Source organism: Lepisosteus oculatus, chromosome 3, assembly GCF_040954835.1.
Source record: "Lepisosteus oculatus isolate fLepOcu1 chromosome 3, fLepOcu1.hap2, whole genome shotgun sequence".
NCBI lineage: Eukaryota > Metazoa > Chordata > Actinopteri > Semionotiformes > Lepisosteidae > Lepisosteus > Lepisosteus oculatus.
In genome coordinates this window covers 19,601,829-19,617,126 of record NC_090698.1, presented here as the reverse complement: position 1 = coordinate 19,617,126, position 15,298 = coordinate 19,601,829, and the positions used below count along the sequence as shown (strand labels likewise).

Here is a 15,298-nt window from a genome sequence, read left to right as displayed (position 1 = left end):
GAGGTACCTGCATTAATGTAATACAGTCTCCTACCAAGATTAATTATTATGAGTGTATTTTAGTTAATATTTACTTTTAATGCAGTACTAAAATTCACTTGGTGTAAAGCATGTTTACAGGTTAATAGGGCTGCTTTTGCATCACCAGAAGTTTTGTTCCCTCATTCTGAATCGCTGACAATGACAGCAGCATGGCACTACATATACATTGAAACTTTGTCACTTCACTTTGTAAATTGGAAGTCCTACACATTACCATGTACTTGGTAATTTCATAATGGGTTAAAATGCACTCATCATAGTTCCCCTTTAAGGGACATGCTACTGAGAGATCCAGGTTTTATAAGCCATTCTGAATAACAGAAAAGTGCTCATTCAGGCAACAAAGTGTTACCGGCCTCTAGCCTGATCTCAGACATCAGAAGCTAAGCAAGGCAGGTACTGGTCAGTACTAAGATACGGGACTTCCTAGGAAAACCAGGTTGTTGAGGTCCAGTAGGTGACACTCTTCCCTCTGGAAAGAATTTCCAATAACCAGTGCTCCAGTATGGTGGTGTCCTTCAGATGAGATGTTCAACAAATGTCCTGACAACTTGATCATTAAAGATTCATTGGAGCTGTTCGTAACAGTGTTATCCATAGTATCTTACTGTAGCTAAATTTTGCCAGGTGATTGCACAATCAAGTCTATCTAAATTGCCCCTTAATTCAAATGGTGAGGTAATTTCTCACCTCTCTATCTAATCTGTTGTTTAGTGGTCCTGCTGGTGAATAATATCTAATAAACATCATCCAGGTATGTAGTAGTAATTGAGTCCCCTCTTATATGTGAAGCACTTTTGGATTGAGCTCTATAAAAATGCACTTATTTTAAAAATGTTAATTCTTGGTTGATGCATGTCAGGAATCCAGTCTCATTGATGATGCAAAACAAAAGAAAAAGAACTGCCTATTACTGAAATGTTTTAAAGAATGATACTGTTGAGTCGGCACTGTGACACATTATGCAAGCAGAGAAATGCCCTGGTGGCTGGAATGGCAGTGACCTCTGTGATAACAAGGCTGCTCTTACATTCAAAGGCTCTCTCTCCAAGGCCTCCTGCTGCCTGTGATTAGCTGATCAGCATGCATAACGAAAATAGCAAATAGGTTTGGCATTAGCAATCGGCTGCTGAAGAGCTCTTGGGGATGACACCCAGGCATGACACAGAAGCCAGTCTCTTTCTTCTCAAGAAAGTATCATTGATGGAATGTCTCTTTTTTTTCTTTTTTAAGGTTTAAAAAGCACAGTTTCTGCCAAAAACAATTGTTAGGCTGTTGCATATGTCCTGTTTAACGTTTTTAAATTTAATTTTTAGTAATCCAGATTCATTTCAAGGATCAATTCCTTTAAATGTTCACTACTTTATAAATTTCATTTTTTAATTATTATTACAGTCCTGATGTTGATTGTTTAATTAAATGTATGCAGTCTTGCTGTAACACCAGTGTGTTCTGGTCCTTCTGTGATCAACAGGAAATTGTGAAAGGGTTTATATCTTATTTTTTTTAGCCTGAAAATGTTTATTCAAAATTAAACTAAAAGCCACGCTGCTGTAATACATTAACAATGTGCTCGGCAAATAAATTACTTGAGAAAGACAGAAGAAGAAGAAAAGAGGCAGAAAGCTTTTAGCCTTTAACAAATCAATCAGCGACATGATCCCCAGCATACAATTTACTGTGCTACTCTTCACAATTCATCAGGTTTTTTTTGTCTACTTAGACTATAAATAGGTATTTTAAATATTTGTCAATCTGACAGTTGGGCACAAGGTCTCCTTAAATGCAATGGTTGCCCTCTGTTTCGTAGAATAAGAGATTAATGAAGCACTGACTGTGCCCAAATGTTGTTGTCCTAAGAGAACACATTCTTTTAGTTCAACACTTTATATAAGTGATTTTTTTTCCAAAAAAGCTTTGTAACTTTGTAATTGTCTTAATTAAGCTTAACTCTCCACCACAAGGATGGTTGGCAATACATTCATGAAGGCATCAGATTGATGCAAATTACTCACCTTTACGATGTTTGAAAGTCTGTACCTTACACAATCTCCGTCAATGTTTTTCTTTTCTCTACTGTTACAGCACCTTCTCCAGTGATTCTAAAATACAGATAGAGCTGTCCAATACCAGTGCAGGTTTTTGTTCCCACAAACGTACAAAACCACTTTTCAAGATCTAAACTGGCTAACACATTACATCTAAAGCAATCATCTGACCCTGTGTTAAAATCGCAAGATCTAGGGAAACGTAAATGTTTGGCATATCATGTTAACCAGTGTAGATTCTAAAGTAAAAGATGGAGTGCTAGTTGGATCAGAGCAATCTGTAGTGACAGTGGGATGATAGGAACCACTGCTGTGGGGGAATGCTATCAACAGAGTGTCACTCACACATTAACAGGACTACAGTAGGTGTGGTCAATGAGGGATTCTCTGTGGTGCAAAAAGACCTGCAGGATCTCTATTTCCTCAATGAATACTGTAGCACATGGTACTGAATGAGGCTGGAGAATGTCCTTTAACCAATTAATGATATCTGGCAGGTAAGGCAATGTGGCTTCAATGGACTCCCTGAAGAAGAAGTGGAGGTTTAAAGTGAATACAGTACATAACAATCATCCAAAAACGAGAGCTCACATGGAATGAATTAATCCATGATGAGAAGAAAATCTAATTACTATTACACAACAATGCAATCTACAGTAGCTGTGCTCCTTTCTAATAAAGACAATTTGTGCAACTAAATGTGACCAAATGCAATTTAAGGGTATGACCTCAAATTATTAATATTAAATGGCTGATTGCTTGCTTGGCATGTGAGAGGGAACGGGAATGTTGCCCACATGCTCCATATGCCTCTCCAAACATGAGTGAGCATCCCTTTAATTTCAGCAGCAGTATGGAGTAGTGGGGCTGTGGATGAGAGGGCTGTGGGTGATACACTATCTCCAGTGGGCACTTTGTTGAGATTGCTATAGTAAGTGCTCTGCTGTATAAACGGGAAAATCTCTTCATGTAGGAATTGTGAATAAGAATTTGTTCCTTATTTTTGTATATGAAGGATTAACCATACATTATATGGTCTGCTCATGATAGAGCAATGCCTATATTTTAATTTTGCATACTATATACTCTAAGATATGTAGTGTACTGTACCTTATAGGAACTCACTTGTTCCAAAGTCCCTACTGTAAGTTGTTTTTTCACATAGTTAAGTGCCACTCGGAACATAAGATAAGAATGCAAAGGAGTTATTTTCCAGCCCACTACATCTGCCCTGTTAGAAGCTATGCTTCATTTAAATGTCATAAGACATTACACTAATTTGTTTTCAGCTTTCTTCTTTTTTCACCACATTTGGGTTTGGAAGAGGAAACATACACTAGGTGATTATTCTTGTGTTCATTTTACTTTTCTCAGTACTTACCATTTTCCATTTTGCCATTCCTTAATGAGAATGAAGTCATTTCTACACTAACAGAAAACCAAAGACTTGAATGCGATTCAGTGAAGGATTTTGTACATGGCAATAACTGATTTTTGTTTCGATTGAACCCATGCTAAAAGACAGAAATAACATTACTGAGGACATCTTGGAACTAAGGAAGAAACAATACAAAAACAATGAACATAAATACAGAAATTAATAAGCAATGGTTTGCTTTTTTGTTAGAGGATTTAATCAGACTATTTTATAAGTGTGCATTCATTTTTCAGTTTTATTTCACTCAAGCTGCTAGAAAAGTCAGAATATTTTCATCCCCTCTAGAATCAGTATCTCTTTGTTCAGTATGGTGGATGGGCAACTCTGTGTTAAAAAATCGAAAACCTTGATGGTAGAGAAAAAGAAAGCCTTTGCAGAAATGCTGCACAATATGTTAAAGAAATGAAGTATCATTTGATCCCTTACAAGTCCCAAATTACTCCTATCCAATAAATTTTAATGGCATCTTTCATCACTTTAAATAGTTTCATTAAAGTGGTAATACTGCATGAATACATACAGCACAAGTCCTGACTTGTTTAGGTCAATGCACAATCTAAGGCTGGCCTGACGTTTATTCTTTGGTTTAATAGCAATTCATTCCTGTTGTTAAGGTTTGCAAAAGGGTATTTAACAAATGGTACTGTGCAGGATCATGCTCACATCCCTCAGAACTCTTTCAATTACTGTATTTCACTGTGTGCTAACTAGGCTGTCATGTAAAAGTGACCATAATTCACATTAGGGCTGTTGAGCTATTCCCAGCTGTCTCTATGCGTAATAAGAAATAAAAGAAATGCTGGAATGTGGCCTAAATAAAGTTGCTAACATCCGTAATGGATTGTTCAGCTCCAGCTCGGGAAGGGGATTTATATTACCAATGGACTTTTTAATCAGGATGTAATAGAAACTGGAGAACTACAAAAAAGAAATATGAGAATAGTCTAATGGCCTGCAGTGCAGAAGCATTTTCAGAATACGTAGTAGGTACATGCAGAACACTGGGATTTGGCATTACAATCATTATAAGAAATAAGATTGCAATAATGATATTAATCAGCCAGTGCTGAAAAACTCCCTTAAGAATCAAAAAAGTAATGAAAAGTGTATCAGAAACACAGTAGATTCAGATTGAGCTCAGTGTGGTTTCACAGTACATATAGAACGTTCTTTTTGTAAAGCCCCCACCAATAAAAACTTGAGGTCTTTTATTCAGCATGATTATTACTTGTTTATTACAGCATGATTATTAATATTGTCCACTATGTGACAAATTGTCCTTCTGACCTGTTGTCCTGTAAGTCATCTTTGCCTTCTTCAGTTTTCCTTCAAAAGCAAGTGGATCTAAAAAAAATTGAAGCTATCACAGTTTTTTTTTACATTAAAATTGTCAAGTGTGTATATTGGTGTATCAAAGAGTTCTCTAATCACAACCTTGGGTCTACTGTATTTCCACCTAGTGAAACGATTTGCCTTACAGATACTACCACCCTCAGTTACCTAAACAGCTTTAAGACATTGCAGCCGTCAGTCTGAGAGTAAGATTCCAGTTAAAAATATTGCATGATAAGACAAAATACAATACAGTGAGTTACAATTACAAATGTTTTCTTAACTGTTTTCTTTACTTTACATTAATGTGAACAGGGATTGTATGGGGGTGTAGAAAAGAGGCCTATTACATCACTTAAACTTTTGGTGTTAACTATAACTAAAGACAAGTAGCTGCAGTAAGTACATTGCATGCTGTGTGCTCACCACATCTTTAAAGGGACTTCATGCTGTATCTCCCATGTACTGCTAATTGTATTAGGTTCAAACGTAAAGTATGTGCTCATTATTTCAAGCTGGTTACATCTGGTGCAGAAACATACTGTATGTGTCAGTTTATAGGTTTTTCTTTAGTATAATGTTACATTTCTGCAGAGTCATGGCATATTTTAATGTTTTTAGCTATTTTACTACACCTACTTAGACTTCTCATAGAAAAACCTACAGTATTGAATTTTGCAACTTGAATTTAAAGAAAAGAACTTTCAAGAGAACAATGAGGGGGAAGCTTAAAGTCATTAAGTCAGGAGTTAACTCCATGACTAATGGACAGATCCTACTTCTTCATGGGTTGGTTGTGGGAGAGGAGGTTTCAGTTCATGTTTTTTTTTTTTCCAAATTCTAAAGAAGATGGACTGTAGTAACTGGCTATAAATCTCCATACTGGAGTGGAAAGCTGGAAAAGTTCAATATACAAAAGTTATAGTTTTATTTTTAAATAGCAGTGTAGGGCTTTAGAAAAACATTTTTCATAGAGTTAGATATTTATTACAAGATGGCCAAATCAAGATATTTTCTCCATATTTAACATAGTCAATCTGTAATTGACATTTTTTTAGGTTTCCCAGGTGGGTAGCTGCGTCAGCATGCGTAGGCTGCAAAGGGACAAGTAATAGGTTTATTCCATGCTGAAAAAAAGAAGAGAGAAAAAACACAATGTTTCGGCTGTGGAACCTTCTTCAGGTGTGAGGGAGGATTTTTTAGGTTACTTAATTTTAACATTTACAGCACTAAAAGCCACAGCAAACTCAATAATGCATTACACACAAATTGAGGAAGCCTTTTTGTTATATGATATAATTAATTCCTTATAAAATAACAAATGGCAATAGCAACCAAAAAAAAAAACAGTGGAGCATGAAAAGTGGTGTACTCTAGCAAATGCTCAGAATATGAGTATCTCTTCATGGCATCATTGCGTTCCCTATAGCTTATTCAAGTGTAGCATTGGAAAATCAGCATGCTACAGTACACTGGCTAGAATAGCAAGGTACAGTAATGCCAGGGATGCATCATCATCAGCAATTAGCAAAATAAAAGTTCTGCAAAAGGAAAAACAAACCTCTTAAATCAAAATTGCTCAGTTTATAGCTCTTGCAGACTGCCATCCTGTTTCTGTGTTGTTGGAAATGGAAGTATACAAACAGTATGCCAATTAGTACAACCCAAATAAGAGTTTCAGTGACTATATTGAATTGAAAGCAACCATGGGGCCAGCTCAGAGGCTACTGGGATCCCTGTATTCCTGGCCCATAGTGGTTACCATATGGCCATGTTTCTTTTATTATGAACTGGACAGTATCCCATTTCTGAGAAATGAAAAGCTTGGGCCCTAATCATAGGATGAGCCAGCTCTGGCACCTGGACTTAGACAAGATCATATAAAAATTAAACAATTAAAAATAAATGCTGATTTAAAATTACATAACATACTAAAATTCCATCTGCTACAGAATATATTAAATTGTTTACAAAATGCTTTCAAATTTGGAAAGTATTTTCAACTAGAAACTAGCTAAACTATGTATGCCTACAATATATATTAGATGGATTTCACTGTTTTCCTTTTAAAAGATGTTACGGTAAGTACTTTATTTTTCTTTTATCTCAAGTTTACTTTGTGATTAAATGTTGGTAAGAGTTATGCAAGGACACTCAAACTCGATTCATTATCAATCTAGAAAATTAAATCTTTAACTTATAAAGTATAACATGATATACTGTAATACCACAGAGATAGCATTTTCCTTAATTAAATATTAATATTTACAATCATGAAACAAGCAACGCGGAGCTCTTTCATTCTCAATTTATGAACATCAAGCTACTTTGTTAACATTTATGAATGTATAATGTGTGTTGCAAATAAAAATAATCCCCTGTAACTGAGAAATATCCCTTCTACAGATAACCTACAGTAGCTTTTGTTTAAACTGATGGTTTTGAACAAGGTGAAAATGTCAAAGCTCTTATGATGTCCCTCTATCTTTACCTACATCCTAGCTGCCTGAATCAGGTAGAAAAGTTTAAACATCTGTGACAGTTTTGGAGAAAAATGCAACAGAAAACATCTACCATCACAGACATATTAGAATCACAGTGAACCATGTTAATAATATATTATCTATTCAAGTACTAAATGCACAAGATTTATCAAACAAAACACTCTTCCCTTTTGCATGTGACAGTATTTCTTCAAACTGGAAACAAAAACAGCAATTATAATTATATTATTTCAGGAGAAAGGAGGCAAACAACTGAAAGAGAGCACAGAGGGAAATAAGATAATTTTTATTATTAACTAATTTATTCATTTCTTTTTTAACATCATGACAGGTCCCTTAGTAAAGAACAAGCTGGGTATTAAGATGCTTGTAAAACATGCAGTAATTTAAAACCACAGGGGATTACAATCTAATTGAGTTTTTTTTTCAGTTTTCTGTACACATCTTACAAAAGCTATTTGGAATCATAATACCCCTCTCAAAAGGCTTTCAGCTATAAAGAGTAAAACTTAATATTGTGATTAATCACTTCTGTGTTTGCAATTGCTTAATGTGAATTCCTCTTAAACTGCAGTGTGTTAAATCCAGTGAGAGTGCATTAGGAGCAATACCATAGAAAGATTCCTCAAACAATCAGGCAAGGCTCAGGATAGTATCGCATCAGCTCACACAGCAGATTTGCATTTCACAGGTGCAGTGAAGCAACCATAAACCCAAAAAAGAGACTTAAATTGGTTTGAAAACTAAAGTTACTCTGTATTTCACAAACGCTGCATCAGCACATAATTTCAGCAACAGATGAAGTGATCAAGTGTATTTGAGAGGGGGCAGATATTTACAAGAGATTAATGTAGATTGCAGTTATAATGACTCAAGAAGACTTCTTTCACCCATTTGCATGTTGTTTCTGCACAGTGAAATTAGTTCAAATTCCTAATGCACGGATCAATGAAATGAAACTCGAAAATTGTGCTTTGCAACCTAGCATTCAGATTAATGATGGTGCAAACTAGCAATTTAAAAATGATTAAGCTTATTTTATCTTAGTCAGTAAATTCTAACAGCCTGGATAGACTCAGAGAAGCATCATCAAGATCTCTTTGAGTTGTTTTTTTTATAATGTATAGGTGACGGGTGTCTAGGCTAAGAGTGTATCACTCAATCTGACGTGATCACAGTCCACTATGCTGAATTTGTTAATAAATCAGGAAGACTCTAATGTGATAGAGAAAAGAGAAAAGAACATACTACAACTCTACAATACCCAAGAAACACACTGGCCATCATGTGTACAACTCAAGTAAATTGACAGTAGCACCCAGGCCATAGCCCTACTCTCACTTCAGTCTCTCTATGGTGCCTTCTTTCTGTATAAAATTCTTTCTAGTGAAATAAACAAATTGAAATGGTAGCATTTTCAATGATGCTTTTATGATACAGAGCTAATTGAGAAAGGAAATATTAAAATTGCATGTCCTATTTTTAATCAAGCAGTACAACTGATATTTGGGGAAGCAATTATTTTAAAGGGGACCAAAATGCTGTATAATGTAAGAAGAAAGTACAGTACAGTTGGCTGAAGAGCTCTATAAACTAGTCTGATCCACTCTGGGTCAGATCGAAAGATTATTTTCTAAGAGGAATAATAACACAATGCAGCTTGATGCCCTGTCCTAGAATCAAGGATCAATGAATCACAGAGAATCCTTCAGGAACTGCAGCAGTGGAAAATGCCAAGGAGGGAAAAAAATCAGACACTTACATAAAAGCATCACAATGAGCTGGTATTTTACATGTCAGACCTCTATGATCCCAAATACCAGCTCTGCTTAATTTATTCAATGATTTGTACTTTCATTAAGGTGCACATGCTGCATCAACAGTTTTTGGAAACCTAAAAATATTTTCCATGTATTTGTCCTTGATGTGAATTCAAGTGTTCATTATAAGCTGGTTCTTCTTGACCCGGTTCTTTTTAGAAGTAATAAAATGTAATATTACACACACTGGAGGGGTCTCCAGTTCTAGTCCTGAAGAGTGGCTTGTTTGGCTTGTTTGCTGATTCTCCACTAAGCTTTCTTACATGTACAATTCTTCATATTTCCCTGGGGTAAATTATATGTGAAAAAGGATTACAATAAAGAGAACTTTATACAGACAGGTAAATGTTCTACACTTTCCTTTTTCTAAAGATTAACTTCATACAGAACTCATAACACCTGCTTGTCCTATTCAACGTAAAATACTCTTAGCTGCTTAAGTGATGTTTTCCATAGGTGGAAGTCAGGAAAAGAGATTCTCAGTAATGAAATCATTGTGCAAGAAGTAAGGAAACCTGGTTTTCAGATGCAGCTTCCTTGTATAAAAAAATCAGACCTCTTCCTTGGAATATGTTTTGTAAGTTCTAGCTTGTCAAAGCTTTATTTCTTTACCAGTGTTTGGCTACATTGGAGACAAGTTCCTCTGTGTGTACTGTACGGTACCTCGTTTTTTAATTCCCTCTGGCAATTAATGATAATAACCTTAGGTAACCTAAGAGTCTCGCTGAGATTACTGAATGAAAGAGGAGACCATTAAAGATCTTTAATCACAATCCGACAGATTTACCACACCGGAACAGATTGCTGTCTCTTGGACTCAGGTTGCGGATTGTATTTATAGTCTAAGCGAAGCTTCCATGGGTGAGTAGCCTGGCTGCACGCCACAGTTCGATTATCAGATTTACTAGTTCTCTATGACTGGGGGGTCTCAGTCTGCAATTCACAGGGTGTAGTGTCACTTCCAAGAGACAGCTCTCACTCCGTCAGTTGCTCTCTCTCATCCTCCACTTTCCTCTCCCTCCTCCCAGATGGTATACTTTGGTCTAAGGCCCTCTCACCTTGCTCTGACCTTGTGACTGTTATTCCATACCTGGCTCTGACACACAAAATGGGGGGCTGGATACTAGCTGCATAGTGGCTCTTGGAGGTGTTTCCCATTCCTGTGCGATGGAATCATTTGGAGAAGTTGCAGCAGGCAAGCAGATAGGAACAGATGCGTGGCTGAATACTGCCACAGTAACACAGCAGCTGGTTTATTACTCAAGAGAAGGGTTTTCAAGGCTCTAAATGGATTATATTTTTAATCAAGGTGGGTGGAATTATCTTTATGTATATTTCCCTAAAGAGAAACTCTTATATGTATAAAATATAATCATATTGTGGTTTTGTTTTAGCTTTCAATGTTCAGTTACCACCTAGTTTTCCCTGTCATGATATTCATATGTTACTTTTTTTTCTTTCTTAATTTTGCTAGAAGTTTACATTGGGACTGGAATCCCTGTAGCTAATAACATGAAACTTGCTGACACATTTGTGTTTGTATGAGCTTCTCCTTTTGATCTACATTTTGACTCCTCCTATAATTACAAAGGGCAATGATGTTTTACTGAATTTGGTGAGAGCTGTTAGCAATCAGTCTGTAATAAGAGAGCAAAAGAGGGCCATTTGGCAATCTGATGCATGGCAATGCAAGCTAATGGACCTCTTCAAAAATTGTATTAGTATTTATTGAAATGTGTGGTGGCTAAATTGACATGCATTTTTTTTATCTTACTACCTGTAAGTCAATATAATTAGTCTTCATTGTTCAAAGGCTTTCAGTTATTCTACTGTCTGTCAAATTATAAAATCTCTCTTGAATTTTTATAATTATAAAAAAGCACAGAACTGAATATGGGGGAAATTGAACACTTGAAACTCCTAAATTCTGATTGACAAGCAAAATCTATGCAAATTGATCTAATTTTGGATTTAATGCACTTTATGACTATTTATTTTCATAAGGGTTGCAACTGAACATGTATTTTACCATCTCATATCATTATGTGTGATATATATAATACAATACAATGTCATATCATTATGTGTGATATATATAATACAATACAATGTGATATGATGGGTCAAAAAGACTTTTCATTTTCTTTGTTCATTTTTTTGGTTTGTTAGTGTTTCCTTTGCAAGTTTTGCTGCCCTTGCTAGATCTTCACTTTGAAATTTGTAATTTCGGAGAAATGGGAGCAAACTTTGCTCTAGAGGAAACCCCTAAAATTAAATTTTAAGAAAGTCTTAAGAATGTAGTCATCTTGTATCTCACCTCAGCTTCATTTATACTCTCTGATCTATAATTTTAGAACATTCAGCTTACCACCCCTGTAAAGATTTCTATTGTTTCTTACCTGAACATTGTCCTATAGTGTCATATGTTGTGTTCGTGCAGCTGGATGTCATACTTAATTGATGTTGCTCTATGTTCTAGAATAATCAATAATCGAGAAAGCTCATGCAATTAATCAGACATGTATCTGGTCAAAGGGTATGGATAATAATAATAATAATAATTGCTTACACTTATATAGCGCTTTTCTGGACACTCCACTCAAAGCGCTTTACAGGTAATGGGGACTCCCCTCCACCACCACCAGTGTGTAGCATCCACCTGGATGATGCGACGGCAGCCATAGTGCGCCAGAACGCTCACCACACATCAGCTATCAGTGGGGAGGAGAGCAGAGTGATGTAGCCAATTCATAGAGGGGGATTATTAGGAGGCCATGATTGGTAAGGGCCAATTGGAAATTTGGCCAGGACACCGGGGTTACACCCCTACTCTTTTCGAGAAGCGCCCTGGGATTTTTAATGACCACAGAGAGTCAGGACCTCGGTTTTACGTCTCATCCGAAGGACGGCGCCTGTTTACAGTATAGTGTCCCCATCACTATACTGGGGCATTAGGACCCACACAGACCGCAGGGTGAGCGCCCCCTGCTGGCCCCACTAACACCTCTTCCAGCAGCAACCTTAGTTTTTCCCAGGAGGTCTCCCATCCAGGTACTGACCAGGCTCACACCTGCTTAGCTTCAGTGGGTTGGCAGTTGTGAGTTGCAGGGTGATATGGATAAGAGGAACAGCTTCAATTAGTGGGATTTGAAAAAGGTAATTTCAAGAATGATAAACAAAGCAAAGCACTTCTGTTTGGTGCAGACATCACTACGTTTTTTTCATTCATCATCAGAATTGCCATTAACTGATTTCACAATGAAATCTTTGCTTCATGTGTACTAAATTGTTTTTGTCTGACAAACAGAAAAATTGACAAACTACAGTAGTTACATAAAACTTTCCCTAACTTCCAGAGAGATTCAGAAAGAGGTCCAACTCTTCTGCAGGTTTGCTGAAAATGTGTTGTATTTCAAAGGGAAAAGAATGTTTTGGAATTTATATTTAGTAAGAGAATTTAAAGTTTATCCTGTGATTAGTAAATTTAAAAATACACAAAATAAGACTGAAAACTGAGCTACAGTAACTATAAATGTAACATCATGTTTTTCTGCTCTTCTGGATATATAAATTAAAGTTGTTTAATTAGTTTGGGTTTTTTTCTGATTCAATTTTTCATCAGAGCTGCCTCAGATAGTATAATGAAATTTTGTCTTTTCAACAAACACTCTTACTGTGTTGTTATTTTAAAGTCAGGTCTTCAGCTTTTAATGTATTCAAGTTTTGAAGTGTATAAAAATGACTATATTTGTTTATGAGATTTTTAAAATATCTGTTGGGTTAATTGTATTTTCAGGCCCCCTGGCCAGGAAATATCATTTTAAAACAAATAAATATATACAAATAATTTAAAGATGTCTGCAATGGGAAGGCTATGGTTCAGCATTTGTGTGTGAGATGCAAAGGAACAAGCAGAGGTTAATTTTGTCTGAAAAGAAATCAAGTGTTTTGGCTGAATTCTTCTTCATATGTGTGCAGCCACTACTTGTTGGTAGCTTACACACTGATGCAGCTCCAGCTGTCTGTGAACAATATTGCTGTTTTTTACTGGATTCACATATCATACTCAAACACTGAAGATCACTGTGGCAGGATATTTCTTCCATGGTCTGTGGTAAGAAACTGTATGCAATCCAACAAGGTCTTAACCAAGATTTACCTTTGTCTGAACATATGCCTGCTTCTCTCCATTAACACAAAGGATGTATCGATCACCAGATGTACCTTCTATGTCATCTCATCCACTTTCAACTTGATGATCAAGAGGGCTGTCCTGCCTGGCTTTGGAGGTCAAAGGCTAAAAGGTTTAGCTCAGAATAGAGTATGCAAAGCTTGGGAGTACTCTCAATAAAGACCATAAATTGAACTCAAAGATTTGAAAGGGAATTGTGATGCCGTCCAGTTTTATACTTCTGTGTACAATAGGAGTTAAAATTCAGAGGTTATTGGATTCCTAAAGCAGCAAGAAGCAATGTTTATTTTAATATATTTTTTTAATTTCTCAGAGTTGGACATATACATCTATACCTAGTGGACTTGGGAATGACAAGTGCCTTTCTACCCAAGAATGGGTTGTGATGGCCAGTAACCATATCACTCTGCAATGCACAACTGGCAACTCACAGAAGCAAAGCAGATGTGAGCCTGGTCAGTACCTGGAAGGGAGACATTCTAGGAAAAACAAAGGTTTCTGCTGGAAATGGTCCAAATCCCCAAGTATAGTGAAGGGTACATAGTTCTTCGGATGAGACATAAAACTGAGGTCCTGACTCTCTGTGATCATTACCAATCCCAGGGCTTTTCCTGAAAAGAGTAGGGTTGTTTCCCTTGTGTTCTGGGTACAATTTCCCATTGGTCTTTACCAATCATGACCTCCTAATAATCCCCATCTATGAAATGGCTTCATCACTTTGTTCTCCTCCCCATTGATAACTGATGTGTTGTGAGCATATTGGACTCTATGGCCACCGTCACATAACCCAGGCAGTGTAAAGAATTATTATTATTATCATTATTATTGATATTATTGTTGTTATACAGTATGTAACATCCACCTGGTGCATGCTATCATTGAGCTACACTGTACATCCACTAGAAAAAAAATTAAAAAGTACATCCTGTTTGACAAAATAAATAAATCAGCTGTTTATAAATAAATAGCAGCTTATTTATATTGACAAGCAGAATATATTTCTTTAAAATAAAAATTAAGTTTGATAATGGATACATTGTGCATGTTTTCATGTGGACCTGAAAAACAAACTAGCATTTTCATAATTAATTCAAACACCATGTTCTTCATAGTGGAATGCTAAGACATGCAAACTGAAGTAGAAATAACCTCATGTCTTAATATGTGAAAGATATGAATTTCACTGGCCAACATGTTTTGAACTATTTCTCCCTGCATAAACTGTACTGTGACCAATTCCTCAGTCCCATTGATATCCCAATACTAGGCCTATGGGATACGATAAATGTGAAAGGGGTAGGCTTTAGGGGCATTAAGATCTCATCTGAAACATTCCTGGTTTGATGCTGGCCTTGCAGTCAGCAGTTTTACAGCCAAATTTACAATTCAGATGGCTCACTCCAATTAAATTCCTTGCAGTCCCTTTCACTGACACATTATGTTGAACTCAGGGAATTTGGCCCCAAGTATTGGTTTAGACAGGAGCTTTGTCCAAGAAAACAATCAGGATATAAGGGGGCAAGGAGAGTGGAAAATCAGAAAGGATATAGAGCTAGGATTCAACTGAAAAAGACCAGTCAATTAAATCAGAAAACATGCTCTCCATAATTGCTGTGAAAAATGTGACCTGTCAATAGGATGTTGTCAGATTTACATTTGATCTTCCCCCTAGAAAACCCCATTCTTGTGTCTGTTATTGATTGATGACTCTGAGAAGGTTTAAGATTACAAGGAAAGGATGCCTGGTTTGAGTAGTCAAGAACTGCCTTGCTCATATGCTTGAATGGTCCATGTATTTTGACTGAGGTACATTGGATTTTAAAGGATGTTAAATGGATATAGTTGTTAAATTATTTTTACTTACTGTATATTTTAAAGGTACTGTATAAGAATGTATTTACTGTACAAATGTATTTAGATTG

General features: G+C 36.2%; 1 protein-coding gene across 3 annotated transcripts in view; it reads left to right on the top strand.

Moving 5' to 3' along the window:
* The window catches only part of arhgap24 (Rho GTPase activating protein 24), a 132,798-nt gene that overhangs the window by 65,241 nt on the left and 52,259 nt on the right, over positions 1-15,298 (top strand). The window contains exon 1 of one of the 3 annotated variants that reach the window (XM_015340179.2): positions 10,227-10,493. The exons of the other annotated variants lie outside the window; for them this stretch is intronic. Within the exon in view, the coding sequence (XP_015195665.1) occupies positions 10,472-10,493 (22 nt within the window). The 5' untranslated portion in view covers positions 10,227-10,471. Of the gene's footprint in view, positions 1-10,226; positions 10,494-15,298 lie in introns of those variants that run through there. 3 annotated transcript variants of the gene reach the window in all.